This window comes from Elephas maximus, chromosome 22 (genome assembly GCF_024166365.1).
Source record: "Elephas maximus indicus isolate mEleMax1 chromosome 22, mEleMax1 primary haplotype, whole genome shotgun sequence".
NCBI lineage: Eukaryota > Metazoa > Chordata > Mammalia > Proboscidea > Elephantidae > Elephas > Elephas maximus.
Window position 1 is genome coordinate 27,334,576 of NC_064840.1, and position 24,631 is coordinate 27,359,206.

At 52.0% G+C, this 24,631-nt stretch overlaps 1 protein-coding gene across 7 annotated transcripts in view; it reads right to left on the reverse strand.

The window, feature by feature from the left end:
- Positions 1–24,631, reverse strand: part of EMID1 (EMI domain containing 1) — a 52,350-nt gene that overhangs the window by 21,947 nt on the left and 5,772 nt on the right. For 4 of the 7 annotated variants that reach the window (XM_049865611.1, XM_049865612.1, XM_049865613.1 and 1 more), the window contains exons 2-13: positions 22,692–22,805; positions 22,167–22,270; positions 14,122–14,205; positions 12,959–13,020; positions 10,022–10,142; positions 9,661–9,711; positions 9,490–9,579; positions 8,380–8,526; positions 7,324–7,413; positions 7,128–7,180; positions 6,566–6,628; positions 6,420–6,464 (exon numbers count right to left, since the gene is read on the reverse strand). In XM_049865611.1, the coding sequence (XP_049721568.1) occupies positions 6,420–6,464; positions 6,566–6,628; positions 7,128–7,180; positions 7,324–7,413; positions 8,380–8,526; positions 9,490–9,579; positions 9,661–9,711; positions 10,022–10,142; positions 12,959–13,020; positions 14,122–14,205; positions 22,167–22,270; positions 22,692–22,805 (1,024 nt within the window). The remainder of the gene's footprint in view (positions 1–6,419; positions 6,465–6,565; positions 6,629–7,127; positions 7,181–7,323; positions 7,414–8,379; positions 8,527–9,489; positions 9,580–9,660; positions 9,712–10,021; positions 10,143–12,958; positions 13,021–14,121; positions 14,206–22,166; positions 22,271–22,691; positions 22,806–24,631) is intronic. The other 3 variants (XM_049865614.1, XM_049865616.1, XM_049865617.1) reach the window with 2 other exon arrangements.

The following is a 24,631-nucleotide window of genomic DNA, read 5'->3' on the forward strand; positions in this document are numbered from 1 at the left end:
AATCCGTGAAACAATTCATAACATGGACGAATCTGGAAGGCGTTATGCTGAGTGAAATTAGTCAGTTGCAAAATGACAAATATTATATAAGACCACTATTATAAGAACTCAAGAAATAGTTTAGACAGAGAAAAAAATATTCTTTGATGGTTACGAGAGAGGGGAGGGAGGGAGGGAACGGGGTATTCACTAATTAGATAGTAGACAAGAAGTATTTTAGGTGAAGGGAAAGATAACACACAATATAGGCGAGGTCAGCACAACTGGACTAAACCAAAAGCAAAGAAGTTTCCTGAATAAACCTAATGCTTTGAAGGCCAGAGTAGCACGGGTGGGGTTTTGGGGACTATGATTTCAGGGAACATCTAGGTCAATTGGCATAATAAAATTTGTTACGAAAATATTCTGCATTCCACTTTGGTGAGTGGTGTCTGGCACTTAAACGCTAGCAAGCGGCCATCTAAGATGCATCAATTGTTCTCAACCCACCTGGAGCAAAGAAGAATGAAGAATACCAAAGACACAAGGTAATTATGAGCCCAGGAGACAGAAAGGGCCCCATGAACCAGAGACTACATCAGCCTGAGACCAGAAGAACTAGATGGTGCCTAGCTACAACCAATGACTGCCCTGACAGGGAATACAACAGAGAATCCCCGAAGGAGCAGGAGAGCAGTGGGATGCAGACCTCAAATTCTCGTAAAAAGACCAGTCCTAATGGTCTGACCGAGACTAGAAAATCTGGTCCCCAGACCTTCTTTTAGTCCAGGATTGGAACCATTCCCAAAGCCAACTCTTCAGACAGGGATTCAACTGGACTATAAAATAGAAAATGATACTGGTGAGGATTGAGCTTCTTGGCTCAAGTAGACACATGAGACTATGTGGGCAGCTCCTCTCTGGAGGGGAGATGTGCATGCTGAGGGGGACAGAAGCTGGCTGAATGGACATGGGAATACAGGGTGGAGAGAAGGAGTGTGCTGTCTTATTGGGGGGGGAGCAACTAGGAGTACATAGCAAGGCGTGTATAAGATTTTGTATGACAGACTGACTTGATTTGTAAACTTTCACTTAAAGCACAATAAAAATGAAAAAAGAAAACCCTATGGAGCACAGTTCTACTCCGACACACTCACGGTTGCCATGAATCAGCATCAACTCGAAGGCAACTGGTGTAAGTATTTTGGCCCTATTTTTTTTTTTAAAGGTTAAAGTGGTTTCCCACAATTAAAAATCAGGAAATCTTACATAAACTCCAAAAAGAAAAAAAAAAAAAAGAGTTAATTAACATGAAGGCAGATCAATGAAATAATTCAAACTGAAGCACAGATAGAGTATTTTAAAAAAAATTAACAAAGCCTCAATGACTTGTGGGAGAGTATCAAGTGTAACTGGAGTTCCAGAAGGAGAGAATAGAGATGGCAACAGAAAAAAAATCTGAAGAAATAATGGCCGATTCCATCCCCCTCCCCAAATTTGATTTAAAAACAAAATAAAACAACCAATAAAAACAAAGACACTAGCAACCACTCAGATCCAGGAACCTCAGCGAATCCAAAGCAGGATAAATACCAAGAAAACCACACCTAAGCATGAGAAAATCTTGAAAGCCAGAGGAAAAAAACATTGTATATGGGAAAATAACAGTAAGGACAGTCAGTTTCTCCTGAGAAACTATACAAGCCAGAAGAAGACTGCCATCCATAATTCTATATCCAATGAAAATACCTTTCAAAAATTAAGGTAAGAGAATTAAATAAACCTAAGAGAATTTGTAATCAGCAGACCCATTTACAAGAAACACTAAAGAAGCTCTTTAGGACAAAGGGAATTAATACCAGATGGAAATCTGGATCTATAGGAATGTATAAAAAGTATTAGAAATGGTAGATACATTGGTAGATATAAAAAACAATTTTTCTTTGTTTTCTTAACTTATTTAAAAGTCAATTGACTGTTTAAAGCAAAAATAATAACAGTGTATTGTGGGCTTATTAAAAAATGTAAACAAAATACAATGATAGCAATAGCACAAAGGACCCAAAAAGGACAGAAGGGGTAAAAATAGAATTATATGGTTGTAATATTCCCACTTACACCAGAAGTGGTATAATATTAATTTCAAGTAAATTGTTATAAATTGAGGAAGCATATCCTTAGAGTAACCACACACACACACAAAATACAAAGAGGTATAGCTAAAATGCCATTGTCCTTTTGTGCTGTGGAGTCAAATCTGACTCATAGTGACCCTATATGACAGAGTAGAACTGCCTCACGGGGTTTCCAAGGCTGTAATCTTTATGGCCCCCACCCGTCTGTCAGTTTGTTGTACAGTCGGGGCTTACGTGTTGCTGTGATGCTGGAAGCTATGCCACTGGGATTCAAATACCAGCAGGGTCACCCTGGTGGACAGGTTTCAGCTGAACTTCCAGACTAAGAAAGACTAGGAGGGAGGACCTAGTGGTCTACTTCCAAAAAGAATTAGCCAGTGAAAACCTTACAAATACCAGTAGAACACTGTCTGATATAGTGGTAGAAGATGAGTCCCTCAGGTTGGAAGGCCCTCAGAATACAACAGGGGAAGAGCTGCCTCCTCAAAGCAGAGTCGACCTTAATGATGTGAATGGAGTCCAGCTTTCAGGACCTTCATTTGCTGATGTGGCATGCTTCAAAATGAGAAAAAAAAGCTGGAAACATCCATTAATAATTGGAATGTGGAATGCACGAAGTATGAATCTAGGAAAATTGGAAATCATCAAAAATGATTGGAATACATAAACATTGATATGCTAGGCATTAGTGATATGAAACAGACTGGTATTGGCCATTTTGAATCAGACAATCATATAGTCTACTATGCTGGAAATGACAACTTGAAGAGGAATGGCGTTGCATTTACCATCAAAAAGAACACTTCAAGATCTATCCTGAAGTACAACACTGTCAGTGATACAATAATATCCATGCACCTATAAGGAAGGCCAGTTAATATGAATATTATTCAAATTTACACACCAACCACTAAGGCCAAAGATGAAGAAACTGAAAAATTTTACCAACTCCTGCATCTGAAATTGGTTGAACATGCAATCAGGATGCATTAATAATTACTGGTGATTGGAACGTGAAAATTGGAAACAAAGAAGACAATATGTCCTCGGTGATAGAAAAAATGCCAGAGATCACGTGATTGAATTTTGCAAGACCAACCACTTCTTCATTGCAAATACCTTTTTTTCACCAACATAAATGACAACTGTACACACGGACCTCACCAGATGGAATACACAGGGATCAAATCGACTACATATGTGGAAACACACGATAGAAAAGCTCAATATCATCAGTGAGAACAAGGCCAGGGGTCAACTGCAGGACCGACCATCAATTGCTCATATGCAAGTTCAAGTTGAAGCTGAAGAAAATTAGAACAAGGCCACAAGAGCCAAAGTATGACCCCGAGTATATCTCACCTGAATTTAGGGACCATCTCCAAGCATAGATTTGATGCATTGAACACTAATCAGTAAAGACCAGATGAGTTGTGGAATGACAGCAAGGACATCATACATGAAGAAAGCAAGAGGTCATTTAAAAGACAGGAAAGAAAGAAAAAACCAAAATGGATGTCAGAAGAGACTTTGAAACTGGCTCTTGAATGTCGAGTAGCTAAAGCAAATGGAAGAACTGATGAAGTAAAAGAGCTGAGCAAAAGATTTCAAAGGGCAGTTTGAGAAGACAAAGTATTATAACGGAATGTGCAAAGATCCAGAGTTATAAAATAAAAAGGGAAGAACACACTCAGCAATTCTCAAGCTGAAAGAACCAAAGAGAAAGTTCAAGCCTCGAGTTCCAATTTTGAAGGATTCTATGGGGAAAATATCAAACAACAAAAGAAGATGGAAGGAATACACAGAGTTACTGTACCAAAAAGAATTGGTCAACGTTCAACCATTTCAGGAGGTAGCACATGACCAGGAACTGATGCTGACGAAGGAAGAGGTTGAAACTGCACTGAAGGCATTGGTGAAAAACAAGGCTCCAGGAATTGACGGAATACCAATTGAGATGTTTCAACAAACAGACACAGTGCTGGAAGTGCTCACTTGTCTATGCCAAGAAATTTGGAAGACAGTTACCTGGCCAACTGAATGGAAGAGATCCATGTTTATGCCCACTGCAAAGAAAGATGATCCAACCAAATTCAGAAATTATTGAACAATATCATTACTATCACACACAAGTAAGATTTTGCTAAAGATCATTCAAAAGCAACTGTGGCAGTACATCTACAGGGAACTGCCAGAAATTTAAGCCGGATTCAGAAGAGGATGTAGAACTAGGGATATCATTGCTGTTGTCAGATGGATCTTGACTGAAAGCAGAGAATACAAGGAAGAGATTTGCCTGTGTGTTATTGACTATGCAAAGGTATTTGACTGCGTAGATCATAACAAATTATGGATAGCATTGCAAAGAATGGGAATTCCAGAACACTTAATTGTGCTCATGAGGAACCTGTATAGATCAAGAAGCTACTGTTTGAAGACAAGAGGATACTGCGTGGTTTAAGGTCAGGAAAGGTGTGTGTCAGGGTTGTATCCTTTCATCATAACTGTTCAATCTGTATGCTGAGCAAAGAATCCGAGAAGCTGGACTATATGAAGAAGAATGTGGCATCAGGATTGGAGGAAGACTCATTAACAACCTGCACTATGCAGATGACAAAACCTTGCTTGCTGAAAGTGAAGAGGACTTGAAGCACTTACTGATGAAGATCAAAGACTAAAGCCTTCAGTATGGATCACATCTCAACATAAAGAAAACAAAAATTCTCACGACTGGACCAATAAGAAACATCATGATAAACAGAGAAAAGATTGAGGTTTTCAAGGATTTCATTTTACTCGGATCCACAACCAACACCCATGGGAGCAGCAGTCAAGAAATCAAACAATGCATTGCACTAGGCAAATGGGCTGCAAAAGACCTCTTTAAAGTGTTAAAAAGCAAAGATGTCATCTTGAAGACTAAGGTGCACCTGACCCAAGCCATGGCGTTTTCAATCGCCTCGTATGCATGCAAAAGCTGGATACTGAATAAGGAAGACCGAAGAACTGACACCTTTGAATTATGGTGTTGGAGAAGAATACTGAATATACCATGGGCTGCCAAAAGAACGAACAGATCTGTCTTGGAAGAAGTACAGTCAGGATGCTCCTTAGAGGCAAGGAAGGTGAGACTTCGTCTCACGTACTTTGGACATGTTATCAGGAGGGATCAGCCCCTGGAGAAGGACATCATTTTTGGTAGAGGGTCAGTGAAAAAGAGGAGGACCCTTAATGAGATGGATTGACACAGTGGCTGCAACAATGAGCTCAGGCAGAAAAGTGACTGTGAGGATGACGCAGGACCGGGCAGTGTTTCGTTCTGTTGTACACAGGGTCCCAGGGTCCCTATAGTTGGAAATGACTCGATGGCACCTAACAATAACAACAATATTTATGGAAGCAGATCACCACGTCTTTTCTCCCATGGAGCTGCTGGGTAGGTTTGAATTGCAGAGCTTTCAGTTGGCAGCTGAGCGCTTAACCACTGCATCACCAGGGCTCATTCAAAATGTCGTTAGCGGAGATAAAATGGAATTATAAAAAGTACTCAATTAATCCAAAAGAAGGCAGGAAAAGAAGAAACAAGGAAAAGATGGGATAAATAGAACACAAAGAGCAAGATGGTTGACTTGAACACAGCCATATGAATAATTATACAAATTAAATATAAATGAACTAAACTGTTTAAAAAAGCAAGATCCAAGTATATGTTGTTTAGAAGAGATGCAAATTAAATATAAAGAGACAGGTTACAAATAAAGGGTAGAAAAAGATACATCATACAAATACTAAGCATAAGAAAGCTGGCATGGCTATTTTAATATCAAACAAAATAAAATTTAAGACAAGGAGTTATTACCAGACATAGAGATTCATTTCATAAAAATAAAAAGAATGAAGAAAATATTAAAATCCTAAATGTATATGCACCTAATAACAGAGCTTCGAAATACAGAAAGCAAAAATTGACCTATCTAAAGGGAGAAATGGACAAATCTACAATCATAGCCAGAGAGATGGAGAGTGAAAGAGACATACAGACAGAGAGACAAAGAGACACAGAGGGGAGGAGACAGAAAGAGAAATAGATACACATCCAGACGGCCAGGGTGAGGGAGACAAACACAGCCAGATTCGAAGAGGCTGACAGGTTTCAGAGACAGGGAGAGATTGAGAGGAGATGTAGCATGGCCTGGATCAGGCAGGGAGGGTCTGGGGCTTTGGACACAGGGTATGGAGCCAGAGCAGGGGTCTGGGCCTGTGGGATCCTGGAGGGGAAGCTGCAGGGAGAGGGACATCACTTACCCGCTGCCCAGCGGAGCCTCGGGGGCCAGGCTCCCCACGCAGTCCCTGTACGGAAGGGAGGAGAATAGAGTCAGCTGTGGGACTGGGTCTGATCTGGGGTTCTAGGATTCCCTAAACCCCCCACCTGGGGCCACCTGGGTACTCACTTGCTCGCCCTTCTCTCCTAGGCGGCCGGAGATTCCTTCAGGGCCAATGGGGCCTGGGGGTCCCTGAGCAATAAGACAGGGCCTCAGCCTTGTGCTGGGGTGGGATGGAATGAGCGGGAGGTTGAAGGGCAGAGGGGTCGGGGAGGGGGCCCCATCTTGGCTTGGGCGTCTGAGCTCTTCACATGGCCAGTGCCTAGCACACAGTGGACAGATCATACAGCTTAGTGGCCCTGGAGCCAGACAGTTGCCAGCCTGATCTAGATGTTTGCTGTATGCTGGACACAGCCCTAGGGCCAGAACCTCCAACTTCTTGGCATCAGGGGCTACTAATACTTGACTCTTGATACATGGATTGAATCAGAATACTTATGGAAAGTAATTCCATAATAAATAACAAATGATTGTTGAATGAATGAGAGTATGGGTGGATGGATGAAAGGATGGATGGATAGGTGGGTGGATAGATGGATGAGTGGATGGAAGGAAGGATAGATGGATGGACGGACGGACGGACGGATGGGTGGATTGGTGGGTGGATGGGAACACTTGAGGAACTACTCACCATGTGTCCAGGACTCCCAGGGAAACCCATGGGACCAGGAGGCCCAGGAGGACCTGGAATAAGAGAGGTGTCCTCAGGGCCAGGACAGAGTACAATGCCAGGAAGTCTACCATCAGGCCCTTTCTGGTAGCCACAGCCCTAGTCCCTCTGCCATCTCCAAGCCCCATCTCTTATCTTAGGCTTGGAATCAACTTACCTATGGGTCCTGGGGGGCCTGGGGGCCCAGCAGGTCCCTGGAGCCAGTGACTGCTGGTCTCAGTGAAGGTGTTGGATAGTAATGGGTCCCCTAGGGGAGGAGAGATGGCGAGTGATCAGGGCTGGCCGGGTGGGGCTGGGAGAAGTCTTTACTTGCTACCTCTGTCAAGCCAGGTGTGACTGCACTGCTGGTGGCCTGCAGTGCAGCTGGGGCCACCGGGCACCTGCTCCAAGGGCAGGAGGTGGGGGGATTGTCAGTCAACAGGATAGCGAGAGCCCATAGGCACAGAAACCTGGGTTCTAACCCCACCAGTCCAGCTGGTGACGTCCAGCAAAACTCTGCCTCACTAAGCATGTACTGACACATGTGAAATGGCAAGAGTAAAAGCTACCATTTATTAAACACCTACTGTGTGCCAGGATTTTGGTGTGTGGGTGCCACAGAGCTCTGGGAGACTGACACTGTCACCATCCCCATTATACAGATGAGGAAACTGAGGCTTGGAGAGGGACAATGATGTGCCTGGTCATGCACAAAGATATGATGGAGATGGGGCTGAAGCTGGCACTCCACGCTCTGACCTCAGGCAGGTGGGGTGCACCTGTGGGTCAGGCAGGGCGCACCTGAGGGAGGAGGCCCAGCTGGGTGGAGGAGGCTGGGCCTTGCAGAGCACAGGGCCAGGCTGTGGCCTTGGGAGCTTAGGGCTGGCTTCCTGTTCCTGGGCCTTGAGCTTCCCGGTGCTCTGAGGGCTGGATCCCGGCCAGCTCCAAGCCTTGGCAGGATGGCCTGAGCTGGGTGGTTCTGAGCATAGGCTCTGAAACCACCTGGGTCTGACCCTGGCAAGTGACCACTTCTTTGGCCCTCAGGTTCCTTCATATGTGCACAGAGAACAACAGCACCTGTTGGAGGATTAGCTGACACATGGCCTATCAAAGGTAAGCTGGGCACACAGTGGGTGCCAGGTAAGAGCTAGTAGGCTCTGCGGTAGTGGGTTCCAGCCTCCTCTCCCACCCTCCCCTCCTCTTACCTTGACCTGTGTGACCCCGCAGGACTCACCATGCTCAGAGATCTGGGTGTGGGGTGGTCCAACAGGGGCTGGGGGGCCAGGAGGGCCAGGAGGCCCTGGGGGGCCTGGAGGTCCCCTCTCTCCAGGGCTGCCCACAGCTCCATCTTGGCCAGGGCTCCCTGGCGGGCCCTGTGGACCTGCAACAGAATCACGAATGTTGTTGGGTGTGTCGGCGGCAGGGGCAAGCCCAGAGTGGCCTCCAGGGGCCAAGGGCAGGACAAGTTAACCTAGTGTAGCCGGTGTGAGAATGGGCTCTGGAGTCCACAGGCCTGGGCAGGTCTGGGCTCTGTCCTCACCGGCCAACCAGGTGGGCCTCTGCCTCCACGCCTATTAGGGGGATAAACACATCCCTCACCAGGGTCTTTATGAGAATGGACACTTGGCACACCAAGAAACAAAACAAAAGAAACAAAAAAACTCCAAATACATAGCTGACAAGTCAATTCCAATTCATGATGACCCTACGTGTGTCAGAACGGAATTCTGCTCCATAGCTTTTTATTTACAGAAGAGTTTGCCAGGCCTTTTTCCCATGGAGCCAATGGCACACAATAGACATTTAATAAACAGTGATTTCCAGAATGGTCTTTTCCTCTCACTTCCAGGTTTTGCATGAGCTGTTCCCTTTGCCTGGTGTAAAGTTTAGGTCATCCTTCAGGCCTCAGCTAAGATGTCACCCTGCTGGGAAGCGCTCCCTGACCCCTACCCACCCAGTCTAGGGATTGGCTTCATTCCTCAGGGCTCCCATACCCCTGACATTTTCCACTGAAGCCCTGGTTACATGAGGTGGACATCGCTGTTTTCTGCTGCCTCCCAAACCCCTCCCCCGGCTGGCCTGGGGGTTCCAGCAGGGCAAGGACTGGTCTGACTCACCCTGTGCCTGGTCCAGAGCCTGCAGGGAGCAGATGCCCCAGGAGCATAGGCTGAATGAATGAAAGACAGGGTGCTAGGGAGCCCTGGAGGAGGTGATGAGCTGACACAAGTGGGCAGAAGGGCCCAGACCAATTTGGCTATGTCAGAGTCTGGGAAGGAAGGTCCTAGCCTGAGTCCACCTGGGGAGCTGGCCAGTGAATTTGAGGGGACAGCACTTCAGTACTCACCTGGCGGGCCTCTCATTCCCGGTGGGCCCTGGCTGCTGGTGTCTCCCTTGGGGCCGGTGGGCCCAGGCAGCCCCGGCGTACCCACTTGCTCTGGGGATGGAAGTACATCAGGTTGGCAGCTCCGGCCTTGCTCTTGTCCCCACCTGGCCCTGGCCCTCAACCCGCACCTACTGTCTCGAGGGAGCAGTGGGGCCTTCACACTCTCTCTGGCTCCTGGTGGCCCTGAGACCAGGGGTAGGCAGGGGTTAGTGTCCCTGCTGGGTCTGGGTAAGGGAGAATCACCCAGAGTCCCTGCCCCCAGCTCCACCCTGTGGCAGGGTCCTCGGGGCAGTTCAGCCTCCCAGGATGCCACTGCTCAGGGGTCCCTGGAGACCATACCCTCAGGCCCACTGGAGAGCTGGGAAGACGGAGGCCCCACATGAGGGTCAAGCTGGGAGTCAGTGGCAGGATGGGGCCAGAATCTCACACTCTTGGTTCCCAATCCGGTGTTCTTTCCCACATAGGGGTGTGTGTTCCATCCCTATCCACTCACCTTGGAGGCCTCCATCCCCTGGGCTGCCCTGGGCAGCTGGGGAGCCCCAGAGTGGGGCAGGGCCTTTGGGGGCAGCTGGCACCAGGGGCACTGCCTGCTCTGTGACAGTTAGCAAAGCCACCTGAAAAGGAAGGGGGAGATAGGGTTGAAGTCGGTGCCAGTGTCTCACCACGGACAGGCCAGCTGGAGGGGGATACTGAGAGAGCCAAGAGGTCCCACTGTGGGCAGCAGGGGAAGGAGAAGCCCCCTATAGCCAGCATAACCCACCTCAGGGTGGAGACCTGGGTTTGCAGGGGCCCAGGACTTTATCAGAAGTGGCTGTGTTGTTAAAATTGCATACATCGTATCGCTCACTGTAGAAAAATCATCACACACCCACCATCATCAACAAAAGAAACGCAGGTCTCAGAACTCTCTGCCTCTCAGAATTGAGCTCTGCGAACATCCTGGTGTTTGCTGTTTCCTATGCTTATCTAAATAAATAATATAAAGCTTCTTTTTTCAGTTAAAGCATCTCAGGGTAATGGCTGGAAGGATTTTCTCTAAATTTGGAGGGAAGATTGGGAGGGTCTGACATGAAATAAAGGTCCCATGGAGTCCCTGGGACCTGGGTGACAAAAATAGTTAAGAACTCAACTGCTAACCAAGAGGTTGGCAGCTTGAACCCACCCAGAGATGACTCAGAAGAAAGACCTGGCGATCTGTTTCCAAAAGGTCACAGCCCTGAAAACCCTAAGGAGTAGTTTTATGGGATCGCCAAGAGTCAGAATTGACTCTCAGAGGTGGTATACACAAAGTTCACTTTATGGGCCCAGCGGTCAACATCTCCTCCCCATCCTGAGCTGCTGACTGAGGACCAAGCAGGGCCAGAGTGACTGCTGACCAGGGAGGGAGAGTTTTATGGAGACTCTCCAGAGAAAAGCTGAAACCCATCAGCCCGGCAGACCCTGAACTGAGAACCGTCACTTTGAGTGTGGGACTGACCTGCCTCTCGCAGGGCTTCTCCCAGGAGGGACCTCGGGAAGAAGCCATGGGGTTCCTGTGCCACATGACTCGGGTTCTAGCACGTGCTGTTCAGAAGCTTGCTTTTCTCACTTAATAAATCAGGGACAGAAAATGGAGGTATTTTTAATAGCTGCCTAGTATTCCACAGAATGGATGCTCTGTGACTGACACCACCTACCCCTCCTATTGTCTGGTTTTCACACTTCCCCACTTATACTTAATACTTTGGTAAATCTCTTCATATCTAATAACCTCCTTGTTATGGATTGAATTTTGTCCCCCCAAAATTTGTGATGGAATCCTAACCCCTATATATGTAGGATGCAATGTAATGTAATGACCTTCCATAATGCAATGCAATGCAATATAATTAACCAATCAGTACCAGTGTAGGGTGGATCCTAAACCTAATCACTTCTGAGTTGCAGAAAAAAGCAGCATAGACACAGAGACACACATGTGAGAAGACAGGCACCACGTGAGGCCTGTCAACAAGCCAAGGAACCAAGGAATGTCCGGGACTACCTACAAGGAAAGAATCAATGTAGCCGAGACCCTGATTTGGACTTTTAGCCTCCAGACATGTGAGAAAATAAACTTCTGTTCTTTAAAGCCATCCACTTGTGATATTTTTGTTACAGTAGGCGTGGGTAACTAAGACACCCCTTAAGATAAATTCTGAACCATTCCCGAAGCCAACTCTTCAGACATAGATTGGACTGGACAATGGGTTGGAGAGGGATGCTGGTGAGGAGTGAGCTTCTTAGATCAGGTGGACACTTGAGACTATGTTGGCATTTCCTACCTGAAGGGGAGATGAGAGGGTGGAGGGGGTTAGAAGCTGGCGAAATGGACACGAAAAGAGAGAGTGGAGGGAGAGAGTGGGCTGTCTCATTAGGGGGAGAGTAATTGGGAGTGTGTAGCAAGGTGTATATGGGTTTTTGTGTGAGAGACTGACTTGATTTGTAAACTTTCATTTAAAGCACAATAAAAATTATATATATATATATATAAAAAAGATGAATTCTCAGATGAGGGAATGATGGTGCAAGGGCTATGCAGACAAAATATACATGCTTCCATGTACACTTGGAGCCTGGTGGTGCAGTGGTTAAGAGCCCAGGGTGCCAACCAAAAGATTGGCAGTTTGAATCCACCAGCCGCTCCTTGGAAACCATATGGGGCAGTTCTACTCTGTCCTATAGGGTCGCTGTGAGTAGGAATCAACTCGACAGCAACGAGTTTTTTTCTTTTTTTCCATGTACCTTTAGAAAATGTGGAAGAAAAGATACTAAAATGTTACGAGTTGCTCACTCTCGGGGAACAGGTGGTTGCTGTGAATAATTTTCTGGTAGGTTTTTCACATTTCTGAGTTTTTCACACTTCTAAACTTAGAAGGTCTTTTTAATTTTTCTAAGCTTTGTATTTTGAAATAGTTTAAGATGTGTAGTACACGTTTTGACTTTGAGACTGGCAAGGTGATATTATGGGGGGGTAAAGGCAAAAGGTGATGGGTGGAGGGGGATCCAGCTCTGGGGGTTATCTGTGTGAATGTGGTCAGGGTGCAGATGAAGGTGCATCAGAGGGGGGCTTCCCGGAGGAGGGGCTTGAGGAACTGCACGTTGGGAGAAGCAAGGGTGTGGAGGTGGAGCTGACTGGGGGCCTTGAGGAGAGGGCCAGGTGTCCACCTGTGACCAGGCTTCCCCTGAGGAGGGGTACTGGAGGAGAGGTGGAGCAGCAGTGCCTGCCTGACAGGGGGCATTCGTGTGGGGTCCCGGAGGGTTGGGGGTGTTGAAGCTCAGCTCAGAAGTGCACTGTGGGGATCTGAACGGAGTGGGCGTGGAGAAGGAGGTGGGGAGCCCCAGGGGGCAGGGGTAGGCTATGTCCTGCCTGGCCCTGGGGCAGGAGGCAACAGGGATGCTGCTCACCCACCTTAGCCTCCAGTGCCTTCAGCCGCTCGGTCAGCTCCAACACTTTGCTGCAGTTGAGACAACCTGTGGGGAGGGAGGAGGCTGTGGCCAGGTTCAGGGGCCCTGGTTCCCCCATGGAAGCCCCTCAGCCCCCTGGGGTTCAGGAGGGAGGAGCAGACCCCTGATAATCCCAACCCATGAGGAAGCAGAGGTCTGGCGCCTGAAGGGCCTGTGGAGTCACGGCCTGGCCAGGGCGGGCCATGCCCTGTGGGGATCCAGCATCATTTCCTTTGACTTGGGAGTCTCCAGAGGGGACCTGTTTCTCCCAGAGCAGGAGCAGGGACCCGACCTGGCAGCCTCTGCATCCAAAATGACCCCTTTCCCAACAGCTGGGGCACGAAATCCTATTACTTGCCACCAGGGGCTGGGCTTGTGGGCTTTGGGGACCACAGTCTGCCTGGGCCGCCCTCAGAGGTGCCACCCTCTGGAATCACCTTCCCGAGCTATGTCCAGCTCTTCCAGCTTCCTGTTATATACTGAAGTTATCATTGACAGTTCTGGCCTTTGACAGAACCTCCTAGCTGCCAGGGACTGTGCCAGGTGCTCTACAAGCCTTTCTCCCAGTCCTGGGACAAGCCTGCGTGTTAGGACAAAGGGCATTCCTGCTTCACACGTAAGGACACGGAGGCTCAGGGCGAGCACAAAGCCTGGGGCTGAGTCCCCCCACTGTTCCTGCCACCTGTGGCGCCTTGGGCAGGGATGTCCCCTCTCTGACTCTCGGCTTCCTTCTCTTTAAAATGGGGATAATGACGCCTTCCTGGGGGGCGCTGGGAGGTGTCAGTGAGCTGAAGATAGACAGCCACTGGCGTGGTGCCTCGCACATTGCAGGTGCTCAGAAACGGCTGGTTTAAATAAAAAGAGGAAACTAGCACGTGGACCCTCATCAGTATGTGTCTGGTGGTCCTGCGTCTCAGGGTGCCTGATCCCAGCTCAGGCTGCCCTCTGGGGCCCTTCCTCCCTCTCTCAGTTCTCTTTCCAGACTAGGAGGGCAGGGCAGGACCTGTCTCTGACCCTCCACAGCTGGACCCAGCTGGTTCAGGACAGTCACCAACCACACTGCCCCAGGCTTCCTCCAGGCCTCCCCCAGCCCGGGGAGACCCCAAGTAGCTGACCCCTAGGACCCACCTGAGAAGGCTGTGGGCCGAAACGCCATTCGTCTCATGGTGTTTCCTGACCACCCAGGCTCCACGTGGCCAGAGGAGCCTACAACTGAGGGACGGTGGGGTGAGAGGCCTGCTGGCTATGTCCCCTGCCCACCTACCACCACAGCCCCTACTCTTCTCAGTGCCGAGGAAGATAGGCCCAGAGAAGAGGGGCAGGTTACCTGGGTCACATAGCATGAACTGGGCTGAGCTGGGCCAAAGCAGACAAACTGATGGGGCTGAGGAGTGGGCTAGCAGTGGGGCGGGGGCCATGAGTGAGGCTGGGGGATTCCTCAACAATCTCAGCTAGCTACATGGGTTAAGAGTTTAGGGCTACCAGGTCAGGCTGCAGCCCTGCCACTTACTGACCTGTGTGCCTTGTCCTCCCTGGATCTGCCTATCTTCCCATCTGTAAAATGGGATAATAAGGCCTCTTCACCTCCTCGGCTTGTGTGAGGCCCGAGGATACCGATGAGGACACATGGGCCTGGTGCTCCATCCACGTGAGCTACAAATGTGGCTGTCCACCCTCTCCCTGCCCCACTTGGTAAGAACAGACTGAAGCGGATCCAGCCCTGGTTTTAAATGAAAACCAGAGGGAGGCGGCTCCCGGGAGGGCAAGGGGGCCTCGTTCCAGGAGCCTACCACCCTTACAAGAAGTAGGCTGTCCTGGCTGATCTGGCTTGGGGGTGGACAGTGGTGGTCACAGCTGGAGGGATGGGCTGCCAAGCTGGGGTGGGGGCACAGCTGGAGGGGCTCTGTAGCTAGCAGTGGCAACTATCCCTTCTAACCCCTCCCCGCTGGGCCTGCCTTTTAAGGCTGTGAAGTGTCATCTGGGGGGAGACAAGACCCAAATAAGGCACAAGCCTGGCAGCTCAGAGTGGGCTGTGGGTTGGTGCAGGCAGCGAGAGGCGCCGGGAACTCAAACCAGACGGGCCCCTCTAGCTGGCCCCCAGTGGGGAGGCTGCCAGGCTCAGCTCCAGGTCCCAGTGATGGGCCTTGGCTCGGGCTGGGCCTGCATCTTCAGTACACCCACCCCCTGGCCTGGAACTTGCCAGGCATATGGGGTAAATCCCACTCAGGTAAAAAAAAGAGGGTAGAGGGTGAAAATTGTCAGCCCAGAACTGGGGCAGGGGCCTGGGCTCTCTGGGCAGGAGGGACATCCACTGTGAGCCATGCCCAATGCTAAATGCTTCACAAAGCCCAGCTTGGTCTTAACCAACTCCCAGCTGCCGTCAAGTCAGCTCCAACTCACGGCAAGCCCACGTGTGTCCGTCCTCCACAGGGCTTTCCGTGGCTGATTTTCCAGAAGCAGACTGGTTAGGCCTTTCTCCAAAGGTGCCTCTGGCTGGACTCCGACCACCCACTCTTTGGTTAGCAATTGGGTGTATATTAACCATGTGCAGCATCCGGGGACCAGCTTGCACCATCCAGGGACCAAGGGAGAGGGTCAGCGACAACGAGGGAAACCCTCTGTGAGATTGGTGTGGTGGCTACAGCAATGGATTCAAACATACCAAAGATTGTGAGGATGGTGCAGGGCCCGGCAATGTTTTGTTCTGTTATACCTAATAAGGTTGCCATGAATTGGAGCAGACTCGATGGCAGCTAACAACAATAATAACACTTCTGCAGCACTTACTCAATGTCTGGCACATTCTAAGCACGTTGCATATATAATCTCAACTCGTTATCCTCACAAACCCCTGTGAGGGGAGACTGAGGCATTGTCACTCCTCTATTCCCTGTGCTTAGATTAAAGGATGAGTGAATGGGGCTTATCCCCACTTGCCCCCTGTTGAAGGGTCTCACCCACTGTTGCCCTACCTAAAGGTCTTGAGCCTGGACTTGAACCCAGGTTGGTCAGACCTTGGAGTCCCTACATGGTACAACAGTTAAAGTGTTTAGCTGCTAACCAAAAGGTTGGAAATGTGAGTCCACCCAGAGGTACCTCAGAAGAAAGGCCAGGTGATCTACTTCCAAAAAATCAGCCATGGAAAATCCACTGGAGCACAGTTTTACTCTGACACACAGGGTCACCGTGAGAAGGAGTCCACTTGGCCGTAACTGGTTTTACTGGTTTTGGTTTGACTTCAGGGCCTGATCCCCTCTCTCCTGGGCCACCCCGTACCTCGCATCAGCCCCCCAAGTCACCATCAGTCAAAGGCAGAGAGGCCAGCGGCCAGCAGGAATGCTGGTGACCAAGAGAAGAATGGCCAGGCCCAGCCCTCCTCATCCTTTTTGTTCCCAGGTGAAGACGTAAAATCCATTTTATTATGCTTTTCAGAAAGTCGATGAAAAGCCACAGCCGTCCCTCCATCCTTGTGGAAAGTTGGTTTTCTCTGTGCTCAAACGTTGGCAGAGCATCATGTCCTTCTGCCCCCCATCCGCTACCCTGCACTGGTTTTCCTTCTTGCCCCAGCTCTTTCTGCCCTCTAACATGCTGAACAGTGTAGCAAGCAGTTCCTAGACCATGATCTACTGTCTGTGTCCCTGGCTGGGACGCCAGCCCCACCAGGACAGGGACCCTGTCTGTCTCCTTCATAGCACTGCCCCGCTGCCTAGAACAGGGCCCGGCACCCATTGTTGATGAATGCATGAATCACAGGCTAAAGACGCATTTAAAGCAAGCAAGCCAATTAAAAAACAAAATAATGTAGACAGCAGACACAGCGCTCTTGAAAATGAGCATAAACGTTCTATTATCCCACCAGGCTGTCCCTGGGTTATTAATCTTTGAACTTGTGGTTAGAAATTCTTTTTTTCAACTCACTTGCTTTTGGACATTTCACTGGGAGCCAGAATGAAAAAAAAACTAATGAAAACACGGCCTGACCACCAGGCTCAAAGTAATTACCAGTTAAAATTAAAATAATAATAATAAATAAGGAAAGGAAAGAAAGTTTAAAGAAATAACAAAACTGTCAAAAACACCAGGAAATTTTGGCTCTGGATTCATGGTTCACAGAAACTATTCAAAAGAACTCCCCTGAATTCTGATTAATGGACAGAAATATTTGAAGGGACATACTGGGTTGTAAAACCATCCCACACTGCACAAAATTATAGCCAGTGAGAAGCTCAGCTGGGGGACCGTCTCATGTCCCATCCCTCCCACTGGTGTGTGGTCAGGCCCTGGAGCAGGCCCCAGTGGGCTGAGACCTGCCTGGTGGTCCACCCTGAAGGGCCCCTCCCCAGCCCCAACCTCAGTCTCCCAGGGGGGCTCTGAAGGTCAGAGCTCCTGGGTGATCCCAGGACCACAAACCCCAGCTCCACTCTGGGAGACTGACTTCAAGCCTCTTCCCACCACCCAGGAGGTCCCCACCCGCCCTCCACACACACCCACATGCACGCGCCACACTCCCCCACCCTTACTGCTGTTAACTCTGTGTCACCTCCTCCAGGAAGCCTTCCTGGACAGGCCAGGGTGCTTGCCCTTTGCCAAAGCCTCCCTTGAAGCTCTCATCACGTCCTGTGCTGACCTCCCCCCGGCCAGCAGCTGTCTCCAGTTCCTGATCTTTTTCCCCAACAGGTGCTGGGCCTGAGCTAAGAGGCCTGTGTGGCCCTGTCTCACCCCATGAGTCAGATGAGAACACTGAGGTCCGAGGAAGAGAAGTTGCCTGCCTAGGCTCACAGAGACAGGAAGAGACGGAGCTGGGATTTGAGCCCTGTGCCACAAGGGCTCCTAAACTGGGAATGGGGGCATGAGAAGCTGGGGACATATCAGCTCCACCTTGGAGGCTTTCTCTCCCAAGAGAGGGGCCAAGTGAGGGGCTTCCTGGTCACAACCTAGCCCACCAGTTCTGCTCAGTTCAGTGACAACGGACCACAGGGGGCATTTGGCCCATCCCCCAGGTTTCCTTCAGGGAATTTACTTTGCAAATGTAAATATTTGCTCAGCCAGGGGTTGAGGTCAGGGCTGGGAGCTCTGAGAACCCTCCAGCCCAGCCAGGAGGTCTGGGGAAGCCTGAGTGAGGGTCTGGCCTGGCCACCTACTTGGGGTATGGTGAGGTTCTCATTCATTTCCAGAGCACCCACTGTGTGCCAGGCCCGTGCCAGGCACTGGAGAGCTGGGAATAATGACAGCAGGGTGGGGGCCCACTGAGTGGGTCGGGGGCCAGCCACTGCCAAGGCCATGAGGTGGGAGAGGAGGCCAGTGTGGGCAGAGGGTACATGGAGCCAGAGGGCCAGGCTGGGGGCAGAGGACGGCCTTCAGGAGAGATGGGGAGGTGGGGGCTGCTGACCCTCCCAGACAGGAGTGGAGGTGGACAGGGTGGCCGGCTTTCTGCAGGTCAGCCCTCAGTACTCTGAATCAGCAAAGTAAAGCACCGTGGGTGGCACCTGGTTAGAACCCAAGAAACGTGTGCAAGAAAGTACCCACCCCTGGATGGTGGGAGAGGCTCAGAGGCCCAGGAAGGGGCCTGGGCTAGAACTTTGAGTCTCATTTGCTGTGTGAGCTCAGGCAAGCTTCTTTCCCTCTCTGGTTCCCTGTCAGGGAGGAGAGGTGTTGTAGGTGTCTGTGGATGGGGAAGGGACTGGTGCTCTGAGGACAGCGGGGACACTAAGGGGAAAGAGGAGGCAGCCCGACTCCAGGAGCCCAAAGGGAGAGGGAGGGAGGGAGACCCCAACCCCTCTGCCTTTCCCTCTGGAAGGGGCTGGGCTGAGGTTGACTTCCACCAGCCTCACAGCACCCCAGCTGTCTGAACATACGCCCTTCCAAGTCCTCAGCCAGTGCTGCTGCAGAGAGAGAACCCTGGCTCCGGACTCTGACTGGGTTTGAGTTTGGCTCCACAGCTCACAGGCTGTGCCCCTGACCAAGGCATTCCCCTTTCCGAGCCTCAATTTCCACATCTGGACCTTTTGTGACATGGCAGGAAGATGAGACAAAGATGAGCACATGCCGCAGGGCCCAGCATGGAGGCCCAGCTTTCGCCCCCTCGTGTTATGACTTCCAGATGGTTTGGGGCCGCTTTGAGAGGCCGGGGGGAGAATCCCAGGCATGACTCTTACTTGCTGTGTGATCTTGTGTGAGACACACACCCTTTCTGAGCCCCACTTTCATTTTCTGGACAAGGGGCTGATGGGGGAGAGATGTGTCTGGGGAGCCCCAGGGGCAGGGGTGACACAGTGGCCACATCATCCTCAGCAGAGCCCACCAGTCCGGTGCACTCAGGGGGTCAGGCCCAGGCTCAGAAAGGGTGACCGCTGGGCTCTGCCCACCTTCCTGATGTGGCCCTGGCACTGTGCTCACCCACCCATGCCCAGCCCTGCAGGCAGGCTGCCCATGTGATGCTTTCCTGGCCTTGGCCCTTCCTCACCCATTGTTTCTAGTGGGAGTGACTGGCCAGGTGAGTGGGTTACCAGGCTCCCTCCTTGCCATCCGGCCCACCTCCCAAGTCCTGGGGGCAGGGATGCTTGGTCTGGCAGGTTTCAATCCTGGCGCTCAGGTGTTGAATGACGTTAACCTCTTTAAGCCTCAGTTTCCCCATCTGTAAAATGGGGCCCCCATTTTGGCCACTTCTTCGTGGGCGTTTTTGTGAACATCAAGCAAAACTATCCCCACTCATCCTCCTATCCCCATTCTACAGATGAGAAAACCAGGGCGAGGAGGGGTGAAGACCTGTGTGTTGAGCAGCTGATGGAGAAATGGCGGACAGAGGAGGCAAGGCCCTCCTTGGGAGTCACCACAGCATCCTCAGCCCAGGGGGCAGAAGTAGGTGGGAGGTATTTACTGGGCATTTACTATGTGCCAGGTGTGAGTCCCCACTTCTTAATCCTGGGCGACTTCCAGATAAAGCAGAGGTCCAGAGAGATGAAGCAAGTTGCCCCAGGCTACACAGCAGGCCACAGTGGATCCAGGGTTGGATTCTGGAAGGACGGGTGTTCCCTCTCCCCTGCCGCTCACCTCAAGCTGCTCACCTCAGGCTGCTCCCAGGCCCGGCTGCCCCTTGTGATGCAGCTCGGAGGCCCTAGGGTCAAGCCACAGCACTGGGCAGGCCATGAGGCCGCTCACTAGCAGCGGAAACAGCTAGGGGAAGCTCAGCCCGAGCCTGGCTGTTGGGAGGAAGGGCTGGGCCCGGGATGGAACAGCAAGGCCCCGTGTATCCCTGCTCCACGTCACTGGGCCCCACTGAGCAGTTTTCCAGAGTATTCAGGCCTAAGCATCCCGCCTCCTACCATGCTTTCTCACTTCAACCCTGTGGGTGGGGAGAAGCCCCTCCTGTCCTGTCAGTCATCACGTAGTGCCCACCATGAGCTGCTGTGCCACATGCCAATGCCTTGCTGCTTCATCACCCCACAGCATCCCTGTGAGGCAGGCCCTCTTATCCTGCCCCTCGCACAGGTGAGGACATAGGCCTCAGTGAGGGGAGGCCCAGGCTGCTGCGTCTGCCGGCAGCTTGATGCCCCTCCCTCCGAGCGGGCACAAGAAGTGTATGGCCGGCTTCCAGATCACTGCCTCCCCAGCCGGGCACCCTTGCACAATGGCTTACACAATGCACTGGGGAGACCCCGGCCCAAGGCCACACAGCTGTTGTGTGTCTGGCCCATGCAGCCCTGAACACTCCCTTCCCAGGGCAGGGCCTCGGAGGCTCCACGGGGGGAGCTGGCAGATGTCAGGACTGGCCTGGCCTGGCCCCAGCCTGTCTTGCTGCTCCCCTTGCCATTGGCAGCCTCCTGGTTGTGAGGTTTCCAGCAGCTGGACTTAAGGGGAGCATGGGTGCTGCCCCCAACTGTCCCCTGCCCTTGCTAGCTCCCTGAAGGCCCCACAGACCCAGGAAGAGCCGCCCTTGGGAGGGGATCCAAGGACAGAGTGGCCTTTTTCTCAGCAGGCCCTGCCTGCTCATGTCTCTGGGCCAGGTGGACCCCACACCCTGGGGACGCATCCCCTTCCTACCACAAATCCCCTGTGGCCTCATTGGCAGAGGCCCCTCTCGGCTGGCTCCCTTCCTGACCCTCAGGCCCTGCCACCTTCTCCTCTTCCTCTGGCTTCTCTTTAACTCTCACACCCAGTGGGGAGGAGAGGTGCTGGTCCCAGCTCCCCTTCAGATGTCTGCCTGCTCCCAGCTTCCCCACATTCGTGCTGCTAGAACCAGGACACCTCCCACATCTGGCGTTTACATTAGTGTGCTACCTTTGGGACCCTGAACGCCTGCTTCCATCGAGGTGGCTCTTGCTGGCGATGGGCCTGGTTCTCGGCTGGTTTGAGGTCGGTCTATCCTCTTTAGGGCCATTCTTGGGAACGCACCCCTTCCGTGCCCAAAAATCTGTTTGGATTCAGTCAGGCAGTGGGGATGGAAGCGGCCAGTACGCCCAGCAGAGAGACAGGTACCCTTGGGTGAGGGCTGTCTAGGTAGCTGTGGAGCCCTGCCTGGTAAGGCAGGGCTGCCTCCCTGGTGCCCCTGCTGGGTGCTTGGCCAGAGCCATCCTGAACCACAGAGAAGGAGGGTGGGGGCAACAGGGAGACGGTGTGCTGGCCCCTCTGCCTGGGGCATGCTCTGGAGACTGGGTGCCCGGCCAAGTTCTCCCGTCCCTGAGGCTCTGGGGGCAGGAGGAAGGGGCAGGGGCCTGGAGCCAGGCAGGGTGGGGTTCGAATCCTGGCTCCGCCACTGAGAAGCTGGGTGCCCATCACCTTATAACTGTCCCCATCTTGCTGAGCCACCAACCTGAATGAAATGGGATTTCCATTCGGTACCTGTCACCACGTCCCATGGAAATGTCGGCATAGGGTTTCCCAAGTTTGGAATAAAGGGTTGAGTTGTGTGACTTCAAATGTGAGTTACACAGCACATACGAAATTTCCTCCAGGGGTCCTGCGAATTCCCCAAGAGGCCCGTGGCCACTGCCCGGGGGCAGCAGGCACCGACTTGTGGCAGGGCTGTGCCTCGCCCCACAGCTCTGAGCAGCGGCACCAGTGCGCACAGTGCGCGTGGGCAGCGGCTACTGACTTAGCAACACTCAAAGGCTCTGGTGCAGTAGCAGGAGGCACATGGCCACCACAGGAGCTCTGGAGCCCGCGGACGGTCCTACCTTCCTCGCAGCTCGGTCCTGAGTGCCCAGGGCAACATCTCCACTCACGGGCGGTCACTGTCTTGTACATCACCTTGTATGTGGGTCTCATCACAGTTCTGTAGCTGAAAGAGTGCCCAGGTGGCCTGGCTCAGACAGGAGCCTTCCACCACCTCTCCCACAGAGCCTCCAGGCCCCTTTGGAAGCCTCGCTTCTCCTGCATTCTGGGGTTCACTCATCTCACTCCCCCTAGGTGGGAGGATCTGGACACTAACTGACAGGAAGCCCCAGCAAGCTGAGCTGGCCTGGCACCCACAGTGAACATTTAGGAATGCAGGTGAATGGGGAACACCTTCTCCAAGGGTGCCTCAAGAGCACATGGGAGGTGCTGAGAACAAGCATGGCGCCACCGCTCCCCTGCTCCACTTATCCCTGTGGTCCCAGCCTTGCCCTGCACTCTGTGCAAACCCACCACCCGGCCTTTGCCCGCGCAGTGTCTCCACCTGGAAGGCCCATCAGTGCCTTCCCTACCACAGACTCACTTACTTGTTCCCGGAACAGCTCATGGGCCAGGGACAATTCTGCAGCACTCGCTGAAGGTAGGTGCCATTCTGCACATGGCACGAGACCGTGCGGGTCACCACGTACGAGCACCAGTTCCTGAAACAGACCCAAAGAGAAGGGGCTCAGGTCCCACACCCAGCTCCTATGCAGGACCCTAGGGGGATGGGCGAGGAGCCCCAGGTCCCTAGGCAGAGAGGTCCCTGAGTCCCCAGAGTCCTTCGGGCCCTGGGTGGGTGTCTCTGTGTTGCTTGTGGCTGTGGGGTGAGTTCTATGGCCCTAAAGGGGACAGCCAAGCTGGGGGCTCTCAGAAGGTCTTGAGGAGTGAGCTACGTGGGGCAAGACGGGGGTAGGGTGTCTTATCAGCCTTACGTGACTTCCTTCCAGCCCTGACCCATACAGGTCCCTGCTGCCTCCTGCCTCCCACCTGGATGATATAAGTGGCCCCCTATCCTATCCCCTCAGAATCTCCACTAGATGGACTGTGATAAAATGGAAACCTGGCCCTGCTCCTCCCTTGCTTACCCTCACGCCCAGCCTTATGGGATCCCTATTCCCCCACCTGCTGTAAGACACCACATCTCCAGGCCCCACTGCCTGCGGTGCCCTTTTCCCTACTTCTCCACCTGGCACCTGTTGTTGTTAGGTGCTGTGGAGTCAATTCCAACTCATGGTGACCCTATGTGTGCGGAGTAGAACTGCTCCATAGGGTTTTCCAGGCTGTGACCTTTTGGAAGCAGATTGCCAGGCCTGTCTTCCAAGGAGCGTCTAGAGGGATTCGAATGGCCAATCATTCAGCTAGCAGTTGAGCGCTTAACCATTTGAGCCACTCAGGGCCTCCTTTCACTGACTCCTCCAACCTTCAAAGCCTGGCTGTGCTGTCCCCTGTCTCCAGAGTCCTTTCCCACCTGCACTCCTACTCAAGCAGAAATGATGGCTCCCTGCCCTGGGCCCTGCAGGGCTCTGTGCAGCCATCTGCCATGCACCCATCAGGCTGAATTCAGCTGTGGATTCATGTCTGACCGCCCGTCTCACTCATTTCTGTGTCCCCTCAATGTGACAGCCAGGATATCCCAAATGAGTAATGAGTGTCCCCAGCATGGAGGACCGACTTCTCCAGTGGCCGACTCATAATCATAGCTGCCCATATTGAGCACCTACTGTATGTTATAGGTATTTACACATCCTCCCACAGTGAGGCAGGAAGGCACCCTTGTCCCGTTTCACAGAGGGGAAACTGAGGTTCAGGGAGGTAAAGACAACCTGCTCAAGTCACAGAGCTGGTGCATGGTGTAGCTAGGATTGGAACCAGGGACTGTAAATGGACCAGCCTGGCCTCTGATTTGAGCACGTCTCCTCCCCATCTCCTCCAGCCACGGTCCGTGATTCTGTGAAGGCCCCAGCCTGGGAACCAGCTGACCCTAGGCTGAGGCCACAAAGGAAAGCCTGGCTGGGTGGGGGGCTCAGGCTGAGGAGGGTCACCTGAAACCTTCTTGCCTTCTCTAGCCCCAACAAAAAGCGCAGGGCCTGTGACCCTGTGTTGGGGCCGAGGGCTGCTGAGCACCTGGAATGTCCCAGCTGCCTTGGAGTTGCGCACCCCCACCGCTGTCCTTCCTGCTGCTGCCCCGCCCCCACACTGTCCACGAGGAGGAGAAAGTCCTTGGCTGGGGCCCTGGGGAAGTCCCTGCACTTTTGTGTGTCCAACTGGAATCAGCCCAGGGAGGGGAAAGCGCCTGGGTAGAGCCGTGACAGTGAGGAAGTGGGGAGAAATGCTGGTTTGGTCTGGCTCCAGGAAGCAACAGAAGCCCGGAGGAACCTGGGCCACCTGTCAGTAACTGCACAAAACGGGACAGCCCTAACAGCTAGGGAACAGCCAGACACGGAGAACTGGACACTGTTCTGGAGCCCAAGGTGTCTGTGTGCAA